We start from the raw sequence: 22283 nt of genomic DNA, 5'->3' as shown, positions 1-22283 counted from the left end.
ACTGACTGTCTGCCCTCACTGTAAAAAGCTACTCCATATACATAGCCTGAAATACCCATTGCAGTTTGTGCCTGATGTTCTTCCAGCATGTGTTCCTGTGGAGAGTTTAACTCTGTCTCCTTGATAACCTCCCTATACCCACTGTCAGGCTGCTTTTATTTTCCCCAAAAGCTGCCTATTTCCAGCAGGTCAAGTGTTCCAGCTCCTGTCCATCTCAGTGACCCATGGCTGTACTCACTCCAATTTGTCAATGGCTCTCTTGTACTGGTGGACCAGAAGTTGCATGTAGTATCTGGATATAGCGTAAATGATGAGTCTGGCTCTGCTGCATTTCCTGTAGTCTTGATTGTATCAATGAAAGTGGTATGAGTGGACTAAGAGGAAGCAATATGCAGATGCTTCAGACTCTAAGGACATATAACACTACTGAAGGGTGAATCACTCAATCTCTCTCTCTCAGACTCTGTCAACGTCTATCTTCTTTTCCTATATGTGAAGATGAGTAATAAAACCTACGGCCTTCACTGGTTTAGTTGTGTTTGTTAAACTGCACTAGTATACTAATAATTAACTTAATAACTAACTTACCTGTCACTAATGATGGTTTGTGTCATGTTTCTTTGCAGGTTACCTATCACAAGTACTAAAGAATTACACTGACCATGCCTGTGATGGAGAATATGTCTCCCTGAGATGCCCTCACAGAACCACCATCAGCATCCAGTCTTCTTTCTATGGCAGAATTGTACCAAGTCATCAGATGTGTCCTTCTCGCTCTCCCCGCTCCTACGCGACTTTAATTAAGGAAGATGTTGCCTGTTCAGTTGGCACTTCCCTTCAGGTATTTATTATATGTTTATTATATGTTAAACTGGATCTGCTCATTTTGGAGTTCTTTCCTAGGCAGGCATTTAATTTTCCTATGGTTCTAGTCAATAATAGTTCAGGTATATGATTAAAAAGGAGTATACTGGAAGACCAGATTATGTTTGGACTGTGTTTCAAGACTTCATGCTTCTCCTTCGCAATAGCTTTTTTCAACACATTTAGGAGTTTCTCTGCTGTTTCTGGTTTCTCTGGCTTCTTACTTCAGAAATGATCCTGTCTCAAGAGGCTTTTACTTCAGTAATGTGAAACCCAGAGACAATCCTTGAGTTCTGTTCCTGACTCATTTGGCTCTTAGGCCACTGTAAGTGATAATACATCACTTAAGCTTGTTATCTCCCACTTAACCACCTCTGTCCATTTCTGTAGGGAATGCTGACTGTATGCATATGTAACTTCAGCAGATCAGAGGATTATATGGAAGATGCCATTGTGAGTCAGCTGTCAGTAAGAGAAACAAAAATTAGAAACATGACTTGGCTGATCTGCGATGAGTGATCTGCTCCCCAGTGTAAAAGAAGGGCCATTTCTTTCTACGTGCACAATTTGAGACTGAAAATCCTACGGCAAAGACTTCAACTTTTCTTTAGCATGCTGTGTGTTTATAGCTATGAATCAATAGTAGTTTATAGTAAAACTTAGAGCTAGATTAATGAACCCACAGAGCTAGTGAATAATTTCATTTATAATTTGCATAAAGGCCAGTATTTCCCCCATCACTTCTCATTCTTTCATCCAGGATTTTTTCTGACTGAAGGCTTTAGCAGAGGTCTGCCTTCCCTTTTTTGTTTCTTTTCATCATTAAATTTACTTGAAACATCGATACCGGTGCATATAAGCTCATCTCCTTTGAGTGAGTGGCCCACTTAAAGCAACCAGAAGAATTTGAGAGCAAGGGAGATGAAATCTTTAGATAGTGTAAATGAGAGCTGGATCTCATCTTTCTCAGTCCTGGAAAGGGTGATGCCTCCCTGAAGGGTAAGCTAGACTCTCCACAAGCTGAATAACAAGGTGCCTGCATCTACGTGGTGCAAATGCACATACGTAAGAAAATTGGACACAGAAAGGAAAATAGTGGACAATAAAATTGGATTTATTACTGTTGTTTTGAAACTTGGTTGTGTGGTTGCTATAAACAGGACAGTTATGTTTGTATTCTGATTGGTGCTAATTTAAAAAGCCAGCTAAACCAAACCTTACCAAATTAAGTATGCAAAATCAGCATGTCTAATCAAGCCCATGACTACATACTATACTGCATATGCTCTTATCTCGAGGTTGGCCTGGAGGGAGTGTAAGAGACAGGTACTAATACTCTTCCCTTTGAATGCTACCTGTGCATAGTAGTTACACTCATTAGCAGCTCTATGTCCTCTAAATGTCCAGTTCAGACATAGAAACAATGTTGAAAAGAGGAAAAAAAGGTGTTGATTACGGTGAGGCAACCAATGCTAGTCCAGTCTTAGGTGACGAGTGGCCAGGATGCTTTGCTTAATCACGTTTTTATTTGAAATGAAATGCATTCCATTTGGGAGAATGTGTCCAAATATGAAGGCAGTGACCCCAAACTGCATGTATGGAGATACCAGAAAAACAGAAATCAAGTTGTGTTGAAAGCCAGATGTTATTTGTTTTTTTAAACAGCCTCCTGCCTCCTATTCCACTGTGCTAATTTTAGTTTCCCCTGTTAAACACAAGACACGTGAGATGTGTTGTAGGAAGTAAGAGAGATTTGTGCTATATTCACAAAGCTATATTCAAGATGATTTAAAGCTGAGGGTGTAGAAATTGCCCACTCACCCTTTCATATTAGGAGTCTGGTTTGGAACTCTTTCTTCTGTATCTTCTCTGTAGAGTTCTGCTGGAAGTACCCTTAGCTGGGATGTGCCTGAAGTGAGATACTTGACACACCTCTGCTGTCACCTTCTCCCACAGGCACTTCTGCAGTGTATGAGGCAGCCCTGCAAAAGGGAGCAGCAGATTCCTTGCATGCTAACCAGAGGACACCCTGAGCACTTCCTCCCCCTTTTTTAAAAGGAAGATTTATGTGATAGAAAGCAGAGGAAAGCTGACCTCTTGGTGATCAAAATATTAGGTAAACTTTCCATTGGCTGTAAGACTTCTGAATCATGAGCTGAGAGTTGGTCAGAAGGCGATGGAGCTGGAGGTGTCTGTGTGTTATGGAAGAAGGTTTTATTTTCTCCAAGTGGTAAAGTAAAATACAAAGCAGAAGAAAATGATTCAACTACTGTGACTTTTTGGGAAGGGTGGTGGTTACTTGCCATGCCCAGTCCCAGGATGTTGTACAGTGTCACTGATGTGACAGCCACAGATGTCCTCACCAGGAACTGGGGTCCTGCTGTACTGGTATTATAAAGACACAGAGGAAGAGCCCTTCCCCTTGTCTCCAAACAACCTGTAAGATGATGATGGTCGGAGGGAAAGAGAGGGAAAAATGACAAAAAGGAAGAAAGGCATTTACACCAGACCACTCTGTGGTCAGTACAGCAGAGAGCTCAGAGCTTGTCAGATTGCACATCAAATTTCCAGGATTTACAGACAATTTGAGCAGGAAAAGTTTCAGAGACTTCAGTGAATTCAAGAGCAGTTTGGGTAACTCTTCATCAAACTGTGCTGTTTGTTTTGCAGGTGCTCGTGAGCAGTGAGGTGAGGGTGCACAAGAGGTTACTGCAGTGCCAAAGCTGCTCTTATAAAAATTACGGAACTTGTGCAGCTTCATTCACAAACTGTGCACTGCCTGAAATACAGCTCTCTGGCAATCATCTCCCCGGCTAATGATTTGCAAATTGAAGATCTGTTTGATGCAGAGATCACAGATATCTCTAAATTGCTGTATCTTTGATGCCTTTGCTTGGCTGAAATAGCTTATCGGAGCATTTTGAAGTGCAGTGGAAGGAGAGGCATGACAGGCAGAGGCTCCTGTCTCCCTGAAGAGGCAGGACTGCTGAGTTGTAAGCCTCCTAATGCTTTGTTTACTGTAAATTTAAACTTTCCAAGTCATGGGACTTCTGTCACTGCTTCCAAGACTGCTTGACAGTGTAATGGTTTGCTCTCAGTGATTTTTCTTCACTCTGTTTTATGCTTTCCTTTCTTTAGTCCCATGACTTTCAGTTATGTATCCTTTTGTATTTCTTTAGCTTAGCCCTCCTTGCCCTTTGAAGTTGGCCCTCCACACGGATTAAGTTTCCCACTGTTAGGAAATGTAGGTAATGGTTAATTAGGCAGTAGTTGTAGCGCATTTCTTACTAGCTCTATTTACTGTTCTTCGCACATTACTGTCTCCAGGCTCTTTTAAGGCTCTTGCAGAGGAGCTCTGGAAAATCTTGGTGCTGTTTTTTAGTATGTTAGTACCACTGCTGCCTGCACTACTCACCCTGCTGGAATTTACTTCCATAGCAGAGCTGATGCACGCCCAATTTTCAGCTATTTTTCAGTCTGGCGTGTTGGTGTGTGTCACCAGTTATGTGGGTATAGTTTCCTTCTGCTAACTCCATGGTGAGCATCAGAAAGTCCACGGGGGAGCACTAAAACATGCCATAGATCAGTGGTCAAATCCAGGGCCTTTGTGCTCTTCTAATTTAATGAACAGTTTGAATACGGCGCTTTGGGCAAAACTGAATTATTTTCCTGAGGAGCAGACTGGGAAGGTTTCTTGATGAGACCGTAGGCAACTGACCTGCATCTCAGCAGTACAGATTCCAGGTCTTCCTGTGCTCCTTCCTTCCCTGCAGCTGATCCTTCAAATATCTTCTTGCTGCACTAACTGCAATCTGCACAGAACTGGGAGAAGGCTCTACAAATAAGATTGCAACTTTAAAGTACTAAGATTACAGTGTATTAAGGTAACACTAGCAATCTGAGATATATATAAAAGAGTTAAAATTCAAATAAAACGTGACATAAAGCCATTATGAATCCATCGTGCTGTGTGTCTGCGTGCAGAGAACTAATGCTGCCTTGTTTGTTCTGTTTACTTCTCATTGCAAAGCTCATGGAAGAATACCAACCTATGGTAGAGTTAAACCAACACATAACAGCAGTGCTTGGGCTGAGTGTGACCTAGAAATGATTGATTATATTTTAATTATTGTTATCTTCTTGTGTAAAATTCTTAGTACCAAGCTGTGCCCATCTTCATCTGTAACGCAGCTCTGATCCATTCGTACAGCTCACGCCCTGAATTCTTATCTTCTGTAACATGCAATTTGGAAATCATGTAGTGGGGTTCCTCTGTGCGATTTCATGCCTGAACTGATGCGCCCTGAAGTCTTCCTTATGTTCCTTTGAAGGCAGAGGCTGTACAGAGAGAAGCTGTGTGTCAGAATCCCAGCTCCCGTGGAATTTCATCATTGGCTTCTATGGTTCTGGGTTTCACCCTGAATGTTTTAAGTCTATGAGCAACTGCAAGGTACTAAGAGCTAAGATAAATTGAATTACCTTGGGTTTTAAGCTCCATTGTGGTCTATTTTAAGCATGAACAGAAGTATTTCTTGAAGGGTGATTTGAAGAGATCAAATAAAAATGAGTGCATCCTTGGGAATAGCTGAGGACAGCCTTGTTTCAGAGGTCCCATTCAGTTCCAGATTTAAACAGTTGATAACTAATGACCACGAGCAATTACTATAACAAGCTCAGCAGAATGAGCACAAGAAATGTGTTTCATCTATAGTGTCCTCTGCAAGACATGGTTTTGAGCTTGAGGCTGCTTTAGGACCTGGGTCACTGCAGTGAGATTAATCCAGGGCATAAATCACAGGGGTTAGATTAGTGTTTGTTTTACTTGAGTTCACATTTCTTTCTCTATCTCCTCCAAGTCTTGCAGCCTCTTAGCTCAGTCATGAACCTGAGAATGGAATGGGTTTAAGCAGCCACAGCTTCCCTCCTCAGCACTGGCTGTCAGCCCTCAGGCTTGATTTACCAATGAAAAACTATTATAAAATGGCACAACACAATTAAAGTGTCCTCCCTCTTCTTTCATGCCAGACAGGAATTTCTCCTCCACCTTCTTTTGTTGGAGTGACTTTTTTTTTTTTTTACATGATGTATCCTACATGACTTCATTTTGTGTTACTCAGAAGTTTACTAACTGACTTTAGCATAAACAGCTGATTATGTATACAGGTTGGGAGCCATTTTGTGTTTCTAAAACTATTTCTATGCAAATTCATTTTGCTCACGGGCATTTTTTTTTTTTCCTGATTGTGTATTTCCATCTTAACAACTGACAGTGAGAAAAGAATAGAATGCCTGAATTTTTCAGCCATTCATCAAACGCTTGTGAGCTCGGGATACTCACACACCATCAAGAAAACTCACAGCCTTCCTGGGGTCAGTCTAGCTGATCATCTCCAAGTTCAGAAATGTTTGCATTTAGCTCTGCAGAGAAGGACCTGGGTGTCCTGGTGGGTGAAAAACTGAACATGAGCCAGCAGTGTGCTCATGTGGCTTGGGAAGCAAATGAGATCCTGGGCTCCATCAGAAGAAGGGTGGCCAGCATCCATACAGACTGGAAGGAGCAGTCCTTGAGAGCAGCCCTATGGAGAAGGACCTGGGGATCTTGATAGATGAAAAACTGAACATGAGCCAGCAGTGTGCTCAGGCAGCTCAGAAAGCAAATGGCAGGGACAGGGAGGTGATCGTCCCCCTCTGCTCTGCTCCTGTGAGGCCCCATCTGCAGCACTGTGTCCAGGTCTGAGGGCCCCAATACAAGAAAGACAGGGAGCTGTTGGAGAGGGTCCAGAGGAGCCATAAAGATGATCAGGGGGCTGCAGCACCTCCACTACAAAGACAGGCTGAGGGAGCTGGGCTTGTTCAGCCTGGAGAAAAGAAGTCTGCGGGGTGACCTCAGTGCAGCCTGCAGGACCTAAAGGGAGCCTATAAGGGATGGGAATCAGCTCTTGGAAAGGGGAGATAACAGCAGGACAAGAGGAATGGTTTGAAGTTGAGGCAGGGCAGATTTCAGTTGGATGTCAGGGGGAAGTTGTTTGGTGTGAGAGTGGTGAGGTGCTGGAACAGCTGCCCAGAGAGGCTGTGGATCCCCGTCCATCCCTGGAGGTGTTCAAGGCCAGGTTGGATGGGGCCCTGGGCAGCCTGGGCTGCTGTGAAATGTGGAGGTTGGTGGCCCTGCATGGCACAGGGGGGTTGGAGCTTCGTGATCCTTGAGGTCCCTTCCAACCCAGGCCGTTCTGTGATCTGGCATCCACTGAAGCTCAGATCTTGCCTAGAACTGTGATTTTTAAGAGTAAGAACAGAAAGCTGTGGTCTTGGTCCGTGGCCTGCTATGAGTTTCACTGTTGGTGTGTGTTTTGTAAGGTCACTGCAGAGTTCAAGTATTGCGCGTACTACTGATAGTAATGGGGAATACATTTTTGTGCACGTCAGGATAGGTGAAAATTGTATGCACCAGGTTTTAAATTGATGTCAGGTCTGGCATAACTTGTTTGCTAATTTCAGTTTTTATTTTACACTTTATGGATATATTTAATTTTATCCAAGGCTTTTCCTAAACAATTTGCAGGAAGTCAGAAATCTTAATGATTTTTTGATAATTTTTTAAGAACCTGGGGGTGGTGCATCAGAATTATGTGAATGAAAAAGAAATATTGATTTCTCCTCCCCATGGAGTAACTCTGCAGAATTATGGCAGTTATCAAATTATGTTGAAACTGTAGATTAACAATGAAACCGGTCAGAAGAGTCATTAAGGTGTATTCAGTCTAAGGAATATTTCTCCTTTTCTGCCCTCTCACAATGGCAGGGATGACTTTTGCTCCTCAATTTAGCAATAAACTTCTCCTTAGGGCTGTTAGTCTCAGTACCACTGAAAAGAAGCTCAGGATGTTCCTCTGACCTGGGAAATATTGAGTAAGAGTTACCACAGATCAGAGCAGGACAATTATGATTGTCTGACCTCAGTTATGTTTCCGTGGTTCTGTAGTGGCAATTTGTGGAGCCTGAGGTTGTGAAGCAATCAGCTTTGCTCTTGGTTCAGTACCTAAGGACAGATGAACATGTGTTGCTTGTTGAAACAGAAATTTCCAAAGCAGCTTCTTGTTGGTCTCTGAAATCCACTGTGCTTTTCCCACTGGTTTTGGTGGCACCTATTATACAACACCAAGCCCCTAATACTCAGTGGTGAAAATTCTACCCGTGTGGTTTGGAAAGGTTTGCTATTGAGGTGCTGCCTTTGAGGAAAGGAAACTCCCTTGTGGGAAAGAAAACTTTCACGGTGTTCCTTCTTTCCCTTAGCTGCATATTTGTGGCACTGCGTAGGTGTAAAGTCGTGGTTGAGCAGTAGCAGAAAATCTTTTCAGGTCCACTATGATTTGGAGAACGTTTCTTGCCATATATGAAGCTCTCAAGAGTTGTTCCATCTGTTCCTTGCCTCGTGAGATCAAAAGAGGTATCTGCATGGAGGTCTTACTTGAATTCCTTTGCAATTCTTTGGTTTTTGCATTAAATTAAATTTCATATGCTTAGTTAGCTGTTAACCCTGTGAGTCCAGAAAAAGGAATATGCTGTTTCTGTGCATTTTGACATAATGGTCAAGCTAGGGCTAGTGCTTGCAGGCCCTTCTATACTGTTCACCTTTAATCCTTTCCATCCTAAGCCCTGTTTTTTGAAATGAGATGCCTGCATTTTATTACCTTCGTGAGTGCAAAACAACAGCAGCACGTGCTCTCTGCTCTCTAGAAAAGGCTTGAATCCTCGTGGATTAAAATTTAAAACAAAGGTTGTGCTCAGGATAGGCGCAAATTCTTGCATGTATGAGCCTGAAAGGTGAAAACTTTAGGAAGCTGTGAGCAACTTCCAGTGAGGCATTCCCAGACTGAACAGAAATTGGAGCAGAAATTGCTGTTGTTTAAAGGATGATGTTCAGAGTTATAATGCTGAAGATAATAGATATTATGTTCAGGGAGAGCTCAAAAATAGAGAATCATTGAGGCAGAGACAGAATGGGTTTAGGTGGCTTCCTGTGGCCTTTAGGGTAATAGCATAGGGATAAGATTGTGAGAAAGTCCAATATCAGGGTGGGTACAAGAAAATGAAATTGAAGGGAGCCTGGGAGAGCTTCTGGGAGAAGATTTTCTAGCAACTCCTTGCAAGAGGAAATTAATTGTTTTGAGACTGGAATTCATAGCTCTGAATGGCAGAGGCTGAGTGAGGTTGTGGGACTGCCTCGCTCTGCGGTCTCAAAACGCTCTGACACAGGTTCATGTGTGTCAGACAAACATTATGTTAGTGTTAGTGCTCTAGGGGCTCTAAAGGAGGATATCTAAGCCGTCCAGCTGAATTAAAACATAATTACTGCTCCACTTAATAATATGCCCTCCACCCCACTTCTGCTCTGAAGAATCATATGGTTAGAAAAAAAAAATCATTGATCTTTCTTAATGAAGTTATTTTCTAGCAGGAGACAGAATGTCTTGTCCCTGTGGATTCTGAGACGGTTTTCTGAGTGTTATGAATGGGGAGGTGGGAAGCAAGTGTTGGAGGAAAAGCAGTGTGAAAAAAATGGAGATAAGGCCCAAAATACCAATGGTAGGAGGACCCTGTGACTCACAGACCCATGGTGAGTTTAGCTAAAAGGAAAGCAAAAGTCACAGGGAAGAGAGTGTGCTTTATTAAAAACAGACAACCTGGTTAAGTATCAGCATTCACACCACAAGGACTAATTACTGGACACCAGCTATTGCCAAAACGTCCTCTTAACCAATAAGAGAGTTTTTCTGAAACCTGTGGTTGAAACTGAATCTCCAGAGAAAGCTAAAGCAGAATGGTGTGGGCAGTGTTTGGGCCTCTGCTGTTAACAGTCAGGGCTGATCCATCTCTCCACATTGCTTTTCCTGGGACACACTGCTGGTGCTGCCAAATGCTATGATTAAACTGTATGAGTCTTCTCTGCAAGCAGTCTAATGCATTCTCTTTGCATGCATGAAAGGAAAACGTGCTCATTGAAATAGTGCAAATTGTAGTTCTCTCCTTCGCTGCACAGCTCCATCGGCACCCATTGCTTTAAGCTGGTCATGCAGTCATTGCTGGGGCTGGCTAAGGAGGCAGGAACTGCCATGCTGTCTGTCCTTCCACTTGCCTGTATTCGATGGTTCCCTGGGGTGATACTGAAGTGCTTTCGTTTTCTGTTCCATGTTTGTGATCCCCTGCTGCAGAAGATGCTAGATGAGTGCCAGGACAGACGGAGCTGCCGGTTCCTTGTCAGCAGCCGGCTGTTTGGCGTAGATCCGTGCCCTGAAACAGCCAAATACCTCCTCGTGTGGTATAAGTGCAGGCCAAGTGAGTATCTCTCCATCAGATCTGCTTTTTTTCTGGTGAGACAAAAACAATTTTGTGCTTAATCCTTGCCAGCAAGAACTTCTGGTACTTTTTGTTCCCTTCCACCTTTATTTTCAGTGTAACATAATGCCTGGGTGCAGAGCATTTCCCGTCTCCCCCTCATTTGCTGCATTGCTCTTGCTGCTGCTCTGTCTCTTCCTCTCTTCCCAGCAGCCTGCAGTGAAGATTGTTTTTGCAGCTGCCAGTGGAAGCCTTTGCCAAGACTTCGCTCATGCTGCCCTGCAATGCTGCTGGCAATGAGGGGCTGCTGCAGCTCCTATCTGGTTCCAGATTGTCACTGCTGCCCAGACAAGCTGTAGATGCCTCGTCCCTGAAGGTACCCAAGGCCATGGAATGGGCTCTGGACAGCCTGATCTGGTGAGGGGGAGCCAGCCCACGGCAGGTGTTGGATTGGATGGACTTGGAGGTCCCATCCAACCCAAACCATTCTGTGACTCTACAATCTTCAGTGCCCATCCTGTCCCACTAAGCTAGTGGGACTCATTCCCTCTATTCCTGCCCACAGCAGCATAGTGACAGCCTGAGTGGATGAAGATTTTGGATTCAGGTGCCTAAAGTGAGCAGTTAGGGCCAAAAGTCAACGGCACACTCACCATGCCATATCATACTCTAGCTTTTAATTGCTTCCAGATCAGGCTGGAAAATACTAACCTTTGCTTTGCTTTTCTCATTAGCCATGTTTAAATTAAATGAGGCCAGTGCGTGGGTACTGGGAGAGCAGTCATGCCTGCTGCCGTGCAGTGAGGCCAGTGTGGTTTTAGACAGGGACAGCTGACGCCTTCTTGGCCAATTCCTGGCCCTGCTAGGGCAGTCAGCATGATGTGGACACTGCTCCCCTCGGGTGCTCTGGAAGCAGACACATCATCCTGGAGGCAGATAGAGTCTAGCAGTGACTAAACTGTGCCACCTTATTTAATCCAGAGAAAGGACGCTGACACCCTGTGAGTTATTAGCCTGGAGATTTCAGCCCTTTTGATTATCTTACTGACATGGTTCTACCATCACACCAGCAAAATTCTGGAGGGGAAAAAAGATGTTTACATAGGGAAGTAAAACATAACTGATTTCAGAAAAAAATTTGAAACAACAGAAGAAATATTTAGAAACTAAGCTGCAGAGGAGAATACTTTCTGCCTCAGCATGCAGAGACCTGTGCTAAGTAAAGAGATCTGGCAGAACCTATGAGGAATTCAAATGAAAAGTTGGTAATGTAGCACCTGCATTTACTGTGGGGCTTTCTGAGTGATTGGAACATTCCCCGTTAGGTGAGAAGCACATCTCTGTGAAGCAGAGTGATTAACAGGGTGTTCTGACAAGTCCTCATAAACCCGGGGGTTTTGTATGAAAGCCCACTTGAGAAATCTGACTATTGAGGCCAGACTGAACTTCTGAAAGTACTTCAGGATCCCATCTGTGCATAAATATTTATGGCTTGGCATTCTTTGCTAATTACAGCTATGCTAGAAATGAAAGAGTGTGTGTGTGTGTGTGTGTACAGGGTAAGTGATTTTCCTGAAAAAGAGAGCAGGGGAAGCTGCTTAAAAACATTTCCCCAAGACAGTTTTTTCAGGCATTTTCCCATTTTGCAGGGTAAAATAGTAATCTGCCAGTAACATTTTGCCACTGGGCAAGCCTTAATCAAACCCGCAGCATTAATAACCAAGTTTAAAGTATGTGAGGATTAGCCTTGCATAGAGATACCAATGCCTTGCATCTCTAGCCTTGCATAGAGATACCTTTCTTTGATGATTCAAAACTTTAAGCCTCAGAAATGCTTGATTCTGGTAACCAAGCTTTTTCACTCTGCTGCTCGGAGAATGTTAATGAGAAGACTGATGAAGATGGTTCCATAGAACGCACAGTGCAGGACCGGGATACGTTTTGCTCATTTCTTCTGAGCTACGGATGAATCCGGTGGAAGGCCTTCATGCTTAATAAGTGATCCCAAAAGCTGTGGTCCCATGAAATGTTGGTCTGCTCCAGAAAGTCTGAGCACCCATAGTTGTAGCAGTCACTGGTGTCACTGGTGACAGCTCACTGCCTGACACATGCTTTGATCCATCATTTGTCAGAGTCATGGCATGGCTTAGATTGGATGGGGCCTGAAAGATCATCTGATTTAAATTCCCAGAAGATTACAGAAGACAGATGCAATTTTTTGGGCTATGTCTCTTTTTAACAGTAGGCATAGTAGTGCTTTAATAAGAAGCCTCTTAAGGTCTGAATTGTATTCTAGAGATATCTATTTCTTTATTTTTATTGATTTAATTTTTTGCCTATTGAGGGAGCCTGGCGTGATCATGCAACTGAAGGTAGCTGCCTTGGTTAAGTGCTCACCTAGGTAGAAGGAACATGAAGCTTTCTGTATACAGATATGAGAAGCACTTTGGAAAGAGGCCTACAGAATTTGCACAGAACATTAAAAAAAATATAAAGATGCCAAAGCCCTCCCACTTTTAGAATTGCACTTGAGCCTCAAAAGGTCCTTATATAGATGCAGTTATCTAAAAACAAAAAGCAGTACTGGAGTCAGTGGTGCTTAGTTATACCTTTGCTGAAGAATAATAGAAGATGTAGCCGTGCCTTCCAGCCACTATAACTGCAGTTATGTCTCATGGACGCTATGGTGCATTTGAAATCTAATGATTTCAATGCTCACTGGTATTGCGGGGTTGATTCATAAGGCAAGGTGCTATTTTGGTTTCTCAGAGGCAGAATTTCAAGGAAAAGTGGACCAGTATATCACGCTGAAACTGAAAGCCCCAGATGTTCCAAATTATGAGGCTCCAGTAAACGGTGTGCTGCAGTAACTGCTTGGAGATTGCTTTCACGGTGTTTATTTGACTAGAGGTAGTGAGAAATACAATGGCTTGTGTGGTTTGGGAAGTCTTGTGGTGGTCTCCAGTAATCTAATTGCTGCTCTGGGGTCTAGCGAACACTCATCTGCCTCTGGAGGGCTCAGATATGTGCTTGGGACAGCTTTAGCAGATCATCCTGCTACCTGCAGCCTCACTAAAGATCCCCAAAGGATCCCTGCAGAATGGGGAGTGTTATTCCCAACAGTGAGACCTGAAGCCATTCAAGTGCAAGCGTTGATGTAGCCTCAAACAAGCAGTGCCAAGGAGCTGCTCTGGGTGTGGGGGCTCCAATAAGGGCCCTGGCTCTGCTGAAGGCGGGCCAACCAGTGCTGCCCTGAGCAACTCCCAGGCCCAAATCTGATGTTCAGCACTGGCCAGGGATGATTTCCAATAGAAGGTTTGGATGTAGTCACCCTGTTTTAGAAGCTAAGGAAGTTTATAACAGTGGCTACAAATTCTTCCATGCCAGTTGGCCTCACCACCAGAGACCTGGCACATTTAACTTATCAGGGCCGAGGCGGCCAGAGATCTGCATCCAGAGCACGCTGCGGCCTCGTGCCGGGCTGACCAGACTGAGAATTTCAATCTCCAGGGTACCTCTCAGAATCATTAAAAAATTGCACCCAAATCCAATTATTTCTCAGGTAATGTGCCAATTTGATTAAGACCCATTAAGTATAATTACTGGGCAGGCTACAGGAACACATAATTAGAGGGAACTGATATACTATTTAGTTGGTCTCGCGTGAATTCCCTGTATCTGAAATCTGGATTCACCACTGTTATTCAAACAATTCAGTGCTTGTTCATCCCTCCCTACAGATCATGTATAATTGTGAGTTAGTAAATGTTTCCTCTGTGTGCCAGACTTCTGGAGGGGCAGCATGGTCTGATCATGGCAGGGTACAGAATCTCTGGGGCTGATTAAGTCATGCTGAAGAAATAATGTCACCTGTCTGCATCCCAGCAGTACCACCGTAGCTGAGTTCACCAGGGCTGTTGTGGGAGCAGCAATCGAACTGCCTTCGTGCAGCATCTGTTTGCCCATGCTGGCTTTTTGATTCGTTTTCATTTTCTATTTTAAAAGCACCTGAACAAAACATGGACATAAATGTTCCTCTCCGCAGAGGGATTATTTGGGATGTTTAAGTTGCTGTTCACTGGTAGTGTTGTTGATAACTAAGAAGGCTTCAGCCCTGTTTATATGGCTTTGCCAACGAGTGCTCCACGTACTGCCTTTCCCTCATCTCCTCATCCCCTATTTGCTGCCATTGCTGTGCTGTCCTGTGAGCCCTGTCCCCTTCTGAGTGACCTGGCTGTAGCCTCCTGCAATGCTCTGGTGACATTTCCCTCTTTCCTACCAGGCAGTTGCTATTTTAGCTTATGATTTCCAGGACTCTGAGGGAGAGAATTTCTGTCTAATGATGTTTGTTTGTTTATTTGTTTCCCAAATAATAATTATTTTTATTTCATTTTAAATGCTGTATGGTGCACCTGGGTGTGATAATGGGGGTTAGTGGTTATGAGGCCTCCCCATAATCTTTATCATTTAGGCAAGTGTAAATACAAACTGTGCTGCTCTCTCTTCTAAAGCCTAAAACCTTTTAAAGATTCAGGAAGCCTGGACTGTGACCTGCAGTCCAGTTGCAGCTCAATTCCCTCTGTGACAATACAAGAACGTATTTGTGAAAGCCTTTCTCAAGGCTTTGAGAAAAGTGTCTGGGAAGCCTGCGTTTGTTGGCAAAGGGTAAAGTGCCAGAAGTTTTTATGGGGGTAGGAGGAGAAAAGGGAGTGGGGGAGGTCGTTTTGTTCTAGTTCAGGGCCTGGCCAGCTTTGATTTATGGCTGAAAATTGACCTGGACAAGTGTTTTGAAAAGAGCAGGCAGTTATTCTCCCCACCATAGATTTAATTATATGTAAAAAGCACAGTTTAATTCGTGTGAACTGTCAATTACTGTTTTTCAAACATGGGAATGCTCATTCTGATGTTCTTGACAAAGTCATACTCAGATCACTATTTCTCTAAACAACACTAGTGAATTCTAATTATAAAACAAATGAATTTGGAAATCAATTAGGAATTCTAACTAGATCTTCTGATAAAAATGTTGTCTTTGAGTTTGGTCTCTATCACGTAGTAATAATCTCTATCAGATGGTGATGCAGCTGCTGTCCCAGACGTGCCTGCCTTTCAGTGAGGATGTGTGGTTTTTTGGTAATGGTAATTAAAAACTTTTATAAACACAGTCATACCATTACTTGTGCCAGAGCTTCTGCAGCCACCAAAGAGCTATAGAGTCATCCTATGCAATTCCCAGTTGCTGGTGAATTTGAAGGCTTACATGTGGGTACCTTACATGTGTTGAAGAAATTTTTGGTTCTGCTTATCATTTTTCAAATGGATTAACAGAATTTTGGGTGGGACGTTATGGAAGGAAGATGTAAGGAGTGAATGCATCTTGTTTGCCTTAAAGTTTCTCTGTGGTCTCTTCCTACACTACTGAACCTACTATGAGCTGCCGCTGGTTTTGCTGGACTAAGGATTACATCTTTTCTGTTGAATTCAGTGAATGCTGTGTGAAAAGCTGGGTTTTGTTGTGTGTCCTTAATGCTTTCACTCTCTAGCCAAAATTTGCAGGTACTGTGAGCAAGAATGAAGGGCCATGCAAAGATAGAGTTCCTATCAAAATTTCTGATGGGAGCAAAGAGGGATCATAGAATCATAAAATGGCCTGGGTTGAAAAGGACAATGAACATCCAGTTTCCACCCCCTGCTATGTGCAAGGTCGCCAGCCACCAGACCAGAGCCACATCTGAATATATTCCTAGTGCCTTTAGCACTGTGATTAATTTCAGTGCTGGGATAGGCTGGTAATTCAGTAGTTATCAATCCTTTCAGAAAAGCATTAATCTACTTCATAAGACAGCTTTATTGGTGGCAGGAAGAGGTCACTGCATTGTTCACTGTGTTGCTGTTTTGGTGGGCTAGCCTTTCCAAAGCAGTGCAATGAAGTGTGGGCTGTTAAAGTGGCACATCCTACTGGCCCAGCCGTGGAGGCAGTAAAATAGGTCTTTTGCCTCCTGTATTCATCAATTTGCCCTTGCTTATCTGTATCAGTTCAAAACTGCTAATGCTGTGCAAGAAATTTATAAGAGCAATAAAACTTCAGGCAGCAAGTGCTGTAGCTGTGAAAAGGTGTAAATAAAGGAATGTTATAAATAACAGAGCATAGATTCATCAGCCTGTGATCTGGGTCAGAGAAATCTTAATGAGAATGATTAATTTTGCTTTAAGCCTTTCAGTCATACTTCAGAAAATTAGCCAAAAGTCATTAATGGAAGAAGTGGGATGAGAAATGAGCTATTTGCTCCCAAATGTTTTCTTTAACTCTCGTCTCAGACTGTAGTGTAAAAGTTTTGATACTGCTCTCTTCTTCCTCCTTAGATAATCGTACTGTTCTGTCCTGCAGGAAAGTGCAACCAGGTGTGTTTGAAGTCTACTTTGGAAATGGAACAGAGTAGTTAATTTGCAACACTGCCAGACTTACAGAGCAGAATATAAAATGACAACTGCTTCAGACCAATGAAAGCAACAGTGGGGAAGGGCTCCTCTTAAACACTGCAAATTGAATGGGTACATCAGGCCTGTAATTTTAAAGGAATCTGACAAGGTTGTTAACAGAGAGCAATCTTGTCAAAACAATCTTGTTTCAGACCTTCAGAATTTAGCAATTCTGAAATTTCAGGGTACTTTTAAGTTGGCAAACTGCCTACTTGGTATAACTCTGGGCTATCATGCAAGTTGCTTGTTTCAGTTTCAATTTCTCTTTTGCAGAAGTGGTGTTCTCCATGCCATGAAAGATAGCAAACATCAGTTTTTAAAGGTTAAGTTACAGCATCTTCAAAAAAAGTTTATCAAAGGGAAGTTTGAATTTAAGTGATGTTAAAAGGCATTCCTTTGAGAATGTACGAATTTGTGACATTCTTATTTGTTTATGCTCAAAGATCATGGATGTTGAAATGAGTGAATGAACACACAGTCCACAGTTGATGTGTTTGTGGTGGAGTCAGAGGAAACGCCGTACTTGGATTCTGGAGGTCTTTGCTGTCTTGGAAAGGTCTTTACCTACTTACACCTAAGGGAAGGCTGACTTGATTGATATGGATTTATAAAATCTAGAGATGAATGCATAGCAGATTCACACTGATAAAGGTGAAGCCCTGGAACTCAGGATATGAGGTATGTCATTTGTAATTGAAAGTGACAGAGTTCTCTCTTTGTTACAGAAGGTATACCCTCGGTTCTGGGAATTATGGGGGAAACAATAATATGTAAAAGCAGAAATAAGTGTCACATGCTATAAGAAAGGGTACTGGATGGGTATATTAAACCGAGCAATTCATGGGCTGCTCTGTTGCACAAGCACTCTAGTTCAAGGGTGCCACTTAGTTATCCATACTGGCGTTTAATAGTTTTCCTGTGTTGGACACTTATCCCTTTAATTCTCCCAGAAGAGACATTAACAGATAGTAGCTATGCTCATCTCTCATATGATCAACAAGATTGCTGGAACTGGTTGTCCAAAGAGATTGTGAAGTCTCAGTCCTCAGAGACATTAAAATCTTGACTGGACATGGCCTGAGCAACTTGCTCTAGCTTACAGTAGTTTAAGCACTTGCAGTAGTTTAAGCACAGGGGTTGGCCTAGACAGTCCCCAGAAGGGCCTTCTGATCTCAGTGACTGTATGAATTGTGGTCTGGAGTGATCACATCCCTAGCAAACACTTCAACTTTTCATGGTTTTGGCTTTTTCCATTAGGCTGACACAAAAAATTGCAGTGTGATGACTCCTGCAATATATATATTCTTCTGCCAGAATCATAATAATTTGGTGATCACTTTCAGTCTCTGTGAAAGCTGAATTTTAACTTAGGACTAAATTGTTATGTATAGTACATATTCCATTTGTACTATTCTACTTCCATTTCACTGTTGTAGCAGAAATGCTAAAAGGCACAGCTTGAAACAGTGATGGAGCACCTGGTGGGAAGGCAGGGCCAGCCCAGGGGAGCTCAGCTGCATGCAATGTATGAGTGACCAGAAGGGCTGGAGCCAGGATCCCTCATTTAGGGGTTGGCACATACCTCCCTGGAGATCCCTGCATGCCTGAGGCCTTCTGAAGATAAGCAGCTTCTTTCTTTTGCTTCTGTGCCCACTGCTGTTGCATTTGAGCAAGTCCTCGCTTGCTGCAGTCTAGGGCCTTGCTGCTCTGTTGTCACTGCTGCTTTCTGTCTCGCTTTCCATCTCATTTTCCATCTCATTACAGTGTTACAACCGTGTATTTCAATTTTTCGACTTTGAAACCAATCAGTATCTGATAGGTGCAGGAAGAGTGATGGAGTGCATTGGGTGTGTGCTGTCCTTAGTGCTGTTCTTGTGGAGATAGTGAGGAAGAGAGTAGTCTTTATGTCTCTTTTTACAGACCAGTGCTATCTGCTACCAAAGAGTTAAACACAATTAAAGGAAAACAGGAGTAGTGTTGGTGGAGTAGTTGTACATCATGAAAAAAGCAGATTACACACAAATTACCATCCGTGGTGATTTCATGCTGGTGGGCAGCTCAGCTTCACAACGCCGTTCTCTCACTCCTCCTCAATGGAACAGGAGGAGAAAATATAATGAAAAACACGTGCAGGTTGAGATAAGGACAAGCAAATTTGATACCAATTGCTGTCACGGGCACAACGGATTCAGAGTAAGGGAGATTAGTGTAATTTATTGTCTATTGATAGCAAACTAAAAACCTTCTTTTACCTCATACCTCCCGTGCAGCACAGGAGAACAGGGACTGCGGTCATCCCGTAACATGTAGCCTCTGCCGCTCCTCCGAGGTCTCTCTGCTCCTGCTCCCTGCCGTGGGCACACCGCCCTTCCCCTCCTCATCCCACAGCACAGCTCGGTACCACAGGTCCCACCCTTCAGGCCCCGCTCAGCCCTGTCCCCACGGGCGGCAGCTCCCCCAGCCCTCCTGCTGCACCGTGGGCTCCTCCCTAAGGGCTGCTCCTGCGGGGCTCGGTGGGGTGCAGCCTTCTCCAGGCCACGGCTACTGTGAGTGAGACCAGCTACGTTTCCTACATAACCTCTTTGTTCAGATCCCTGCTTCAGAGATTTAAATCCTTCAGGGCTTCGTGAGGAAGGCAGATTCCTCTTTCCATGTCTTTCCAGCTCTTTGATCTGGGAAATAGGTCAACTTTTATGCACCGATTATGTGAACCATGCATATTTTAATTAGCAAAATTTCATTTTTTTTCTACTGCTAGTTCTGTTTAAAAATAGTTTTAGACGAAGTAGACCTCTGGCATTAAGGCATTCCAACACCTTGTTAGATGTACAATCTTTCTAAGAGCTTTCTTAAGATCTTTCAGAGGCTTAGCCAGTTGAGTTACATTTTGAGTTTCTCAATTATGGTCATTCAGAAAATATTCACGGGCCATAGGTGAAAATGTCCTTAAGACACTGAATTGATTTACTGTAGGTTAATATTTTGGTATTCTCATATATTCTCGTACGCATTCTATTATCACAATGGTTCTTGTTTGCTTTGTTATTTGAGAGAGCCATTTTTTCCATCAGAAACATTTGTGATTATTTCTCTTCAATTGTTCTAGCTGTTATCATAATGCCATATATTGGCCTCTAAAATGTGTCTAGAAAAGCCTGCAGCTGTTCCCTCCTTGGTTTCTCTCTGTTGAGTTATGTTTAAGTCAGTGTATCTGAAAACAGGCAGTAATAGAAAGGATATTTTGCTTAGTAAATATCTTAATCGTGATAAATCTCTCTTGCCCTACAAATGACTGCATGGGGGATTAGAGTTGAGCAAGCCATTTGCTGAATATCACTGCCACCTTTCCTAGGCCATTTAAACATGTTTAATTTTTCAGGGTGAAACATGAAGCCCACTAATACAAATGTTTGTATTTGGACTGAATTATATCCAGACTGTAATAGTTAGAGCAGGGTTAGGGCCAGATTGTGACTGATCTGTGGGAGGCCAGCTCTAATTGAGAGAACGAGAGAGAACAATGCAGATTCATTTCCAGTCACTTATGCTGCTTCAGTTCTTTTCAATATTTATATAATGCTATTATGGGCTGAAGTACCAGTAAATATATGGATGATGCTTTGTTATGTATTGTTTTTTACATCAATCACAGCCCTTAAAATTGCCCGATGCCTGGGAGCCATCACTGTCTGGATGTAAAACAACTGGCTTTAGTTCATCCTGGCTAAGATGGAGGTGGCAGAGCTATGAAACAGTAAATACTTCAGAGGCTTTACGTCCTATGTAACATCACTTTCTGTTTGTTTATCTAAACTTCTGTCAGGTTGCCCAGAAACACAGACCTGTGTTCTCCAATGATCAAACTCATGGGAAATTTTAAGGAGTCTGAAGTAATACACAGTATCATCTGTATTTGTTCTTTTTTATTCCCTCCTTTCAAAAAAGTTGCATTTTAATCTGTGAGAGCTCAGGGATCTGCACTCTTGAGAAGCCCTGCCTTGCTAGAACCGAGCATTCATGACCTTGGTAATCAGCAGCTCCAATAGGCTTTCTTATGGCTGAATTCAGCGGCTGTGAGGAGGTGACATCAGTTCAGATGGCATAGCCTTCTTGCACCACAACGCAGCGTGCCAGCAGCACATCACCCTGCGCCAGACCCCAAGGAGTGCATGGTCAGCTTCATTGCCCTGGTTTAGTACTTTGAGTCACTCATCAGGCAGTTTCCCCCACCAGCTCTGAATGTAATTTCCCAGAGCTGCTCTCTGAAAGTAAGAGCTGAAAATGTGCTTTTTTGTTGATTTTCTCAGCTCCTGGACTGACTCTCAGCAGAGGTGTGAATGGCATCTGGAGAAGATACAATACTCGCTGCATCTAATCCCAGTGAAGTTTCCAAATCACAAGCTCTAACTTTGAACAGTCAACAGAACTTATTAGGGTTCTAAGGGCCTTAAATGGGTCCTCAGGACATGTAGTTAAGCAATCAGTTACACTTGTTAATTGGGAGTGGTAGCTAGTAATAAATCAGAAGAGGAAATTGAGTTACTGCCCTCCAAGAAACAAGAGCTTCTCTGGGGACCCTAGCACTTGTTCTTTAGGGATACTGGGATTTTTCTTTTTCTTAAGTCGATCTACTATTTCATATTTCAGCCAGTCAGAAGTATTTTCCCTTTCTGTAGTACTGCTGCAACTATGTATAGCTTGCCCTATTGCACAGTTTAATGCCCTAGTGCTTTTAGCTTGAAACTATTGTTTTTTAAGTTTATTAATTTCTGTTATACTGTTAGGTGTTACAAGTTTAAAGCTCTGATCCCATTTCCATCCCAGAAGAAACAGAAGTCCTACTTAAAAAACAACCTAGTGATGAAGATAACCACTCAGTATATTCAGTGCGCCATTCAGATGATGGTGACAGTGACTGAAATACCCACACAGAAAGTATGGGCTGACTGGTTCATTAGAGCAGTGCAAGGTATCCTCTCTCTCTGCATACTCTGATGTTAAAAAGAGCTTCTGTTGCTGCTTCCTGTCTCTGTTCTGCATGCAGAGCTGCTGTGAGTTGGGCACTGCAGGTATTGCTGAGTATGTTCTTTTAACAGTCAGATTCTCCCATGAATGAGTAATTCTGTCTTCATCTACAGGGAGGAGAGCTGGATAAGAAGGTGTTTTCCTGTTCCATAAATATTTTGGACGTCTGAAAGTTTTCTGGTGGTGGCATGAAAGCTAGAATTTTTATACGAATCTGTAGGGGAAGAAGGAAGATGAGATAACCTACACACCAGTTATTTGGGTTAAGTTCCTCATCTGGTCTGTGAGGGTCCGGGCCACAGCTTCCACTCTCCGGGTGGTTGCTCTGATTATCGGGTAATAGGATATTTTGAAGGGGCTGGTTTTTAGCTCTGAGTAGGAATTTCCATGTTGAGCACAAGGAGTCACTTAGACACCTCTTGTCAATCAGTGCGTGTGTGTTTTGGTATGATGTGTTTCCTTCATGTAGTTTCTTCTGAAAAAACTGATCCTATGTAGAAGATAGCCCTACTGTTAGCAGGGGTTGAACCAGATTGCGTTCCGAGAAGCCTTCCAACCTGAATTCATCTGTGATTCAACTT

The 22283-nt window shown here is 43.0% G+C and overlaps 1 protein-coding gene across 5 annotated transcripts in view; it reads left to right on the top strand.

Moving 5' to 3' along the window:
- Positions 1 to 22283, top strand: part of EVA1A (eva-1 homolog A, regulator of programmed cell death) — a 183695-nt gene that overhangs the window by 47163 nt on the left and 114249 nt on the right. For 4 of the 5 annotated variants that reach the window (XM_085218417.1, XM_085218415.1, XM_085218416.1 and 1 more), the window contains exons 2-3: positions 627 to 841; positions 10074 to 10197. In XM_085218417.1, coding sequence (XP_085074543.1) covers positions 627 to 841; positions 10074 to 10197 — 339 coding nt within the window. Of the gene's footprint in view, positions 1 to 626; positions 842 to 10073; positions 10198 to 22283 lie in introns of those variants that run through there. The other variant, XM_085218419.1, reaches the window with a different exon arrangement.

Source organism: Meleagris gallopavo, chromosome 2, assembly GCF_905368555.1.
Source record: "Meleagris gallopavo chromosome 2, MGAL_WU_HG_1.1, whole genome shotgun sequence".
Taxonomy (NCBI): domain Eukaryota; kingdom Metazoa; phylum Chordata; class Aves; order Galliformes; family Phasianidae; genus Meleagris; species Meleagris gallopavo.
This window is presented reverse-complemented; position numbering and strand designations above follow the sequence as displayed.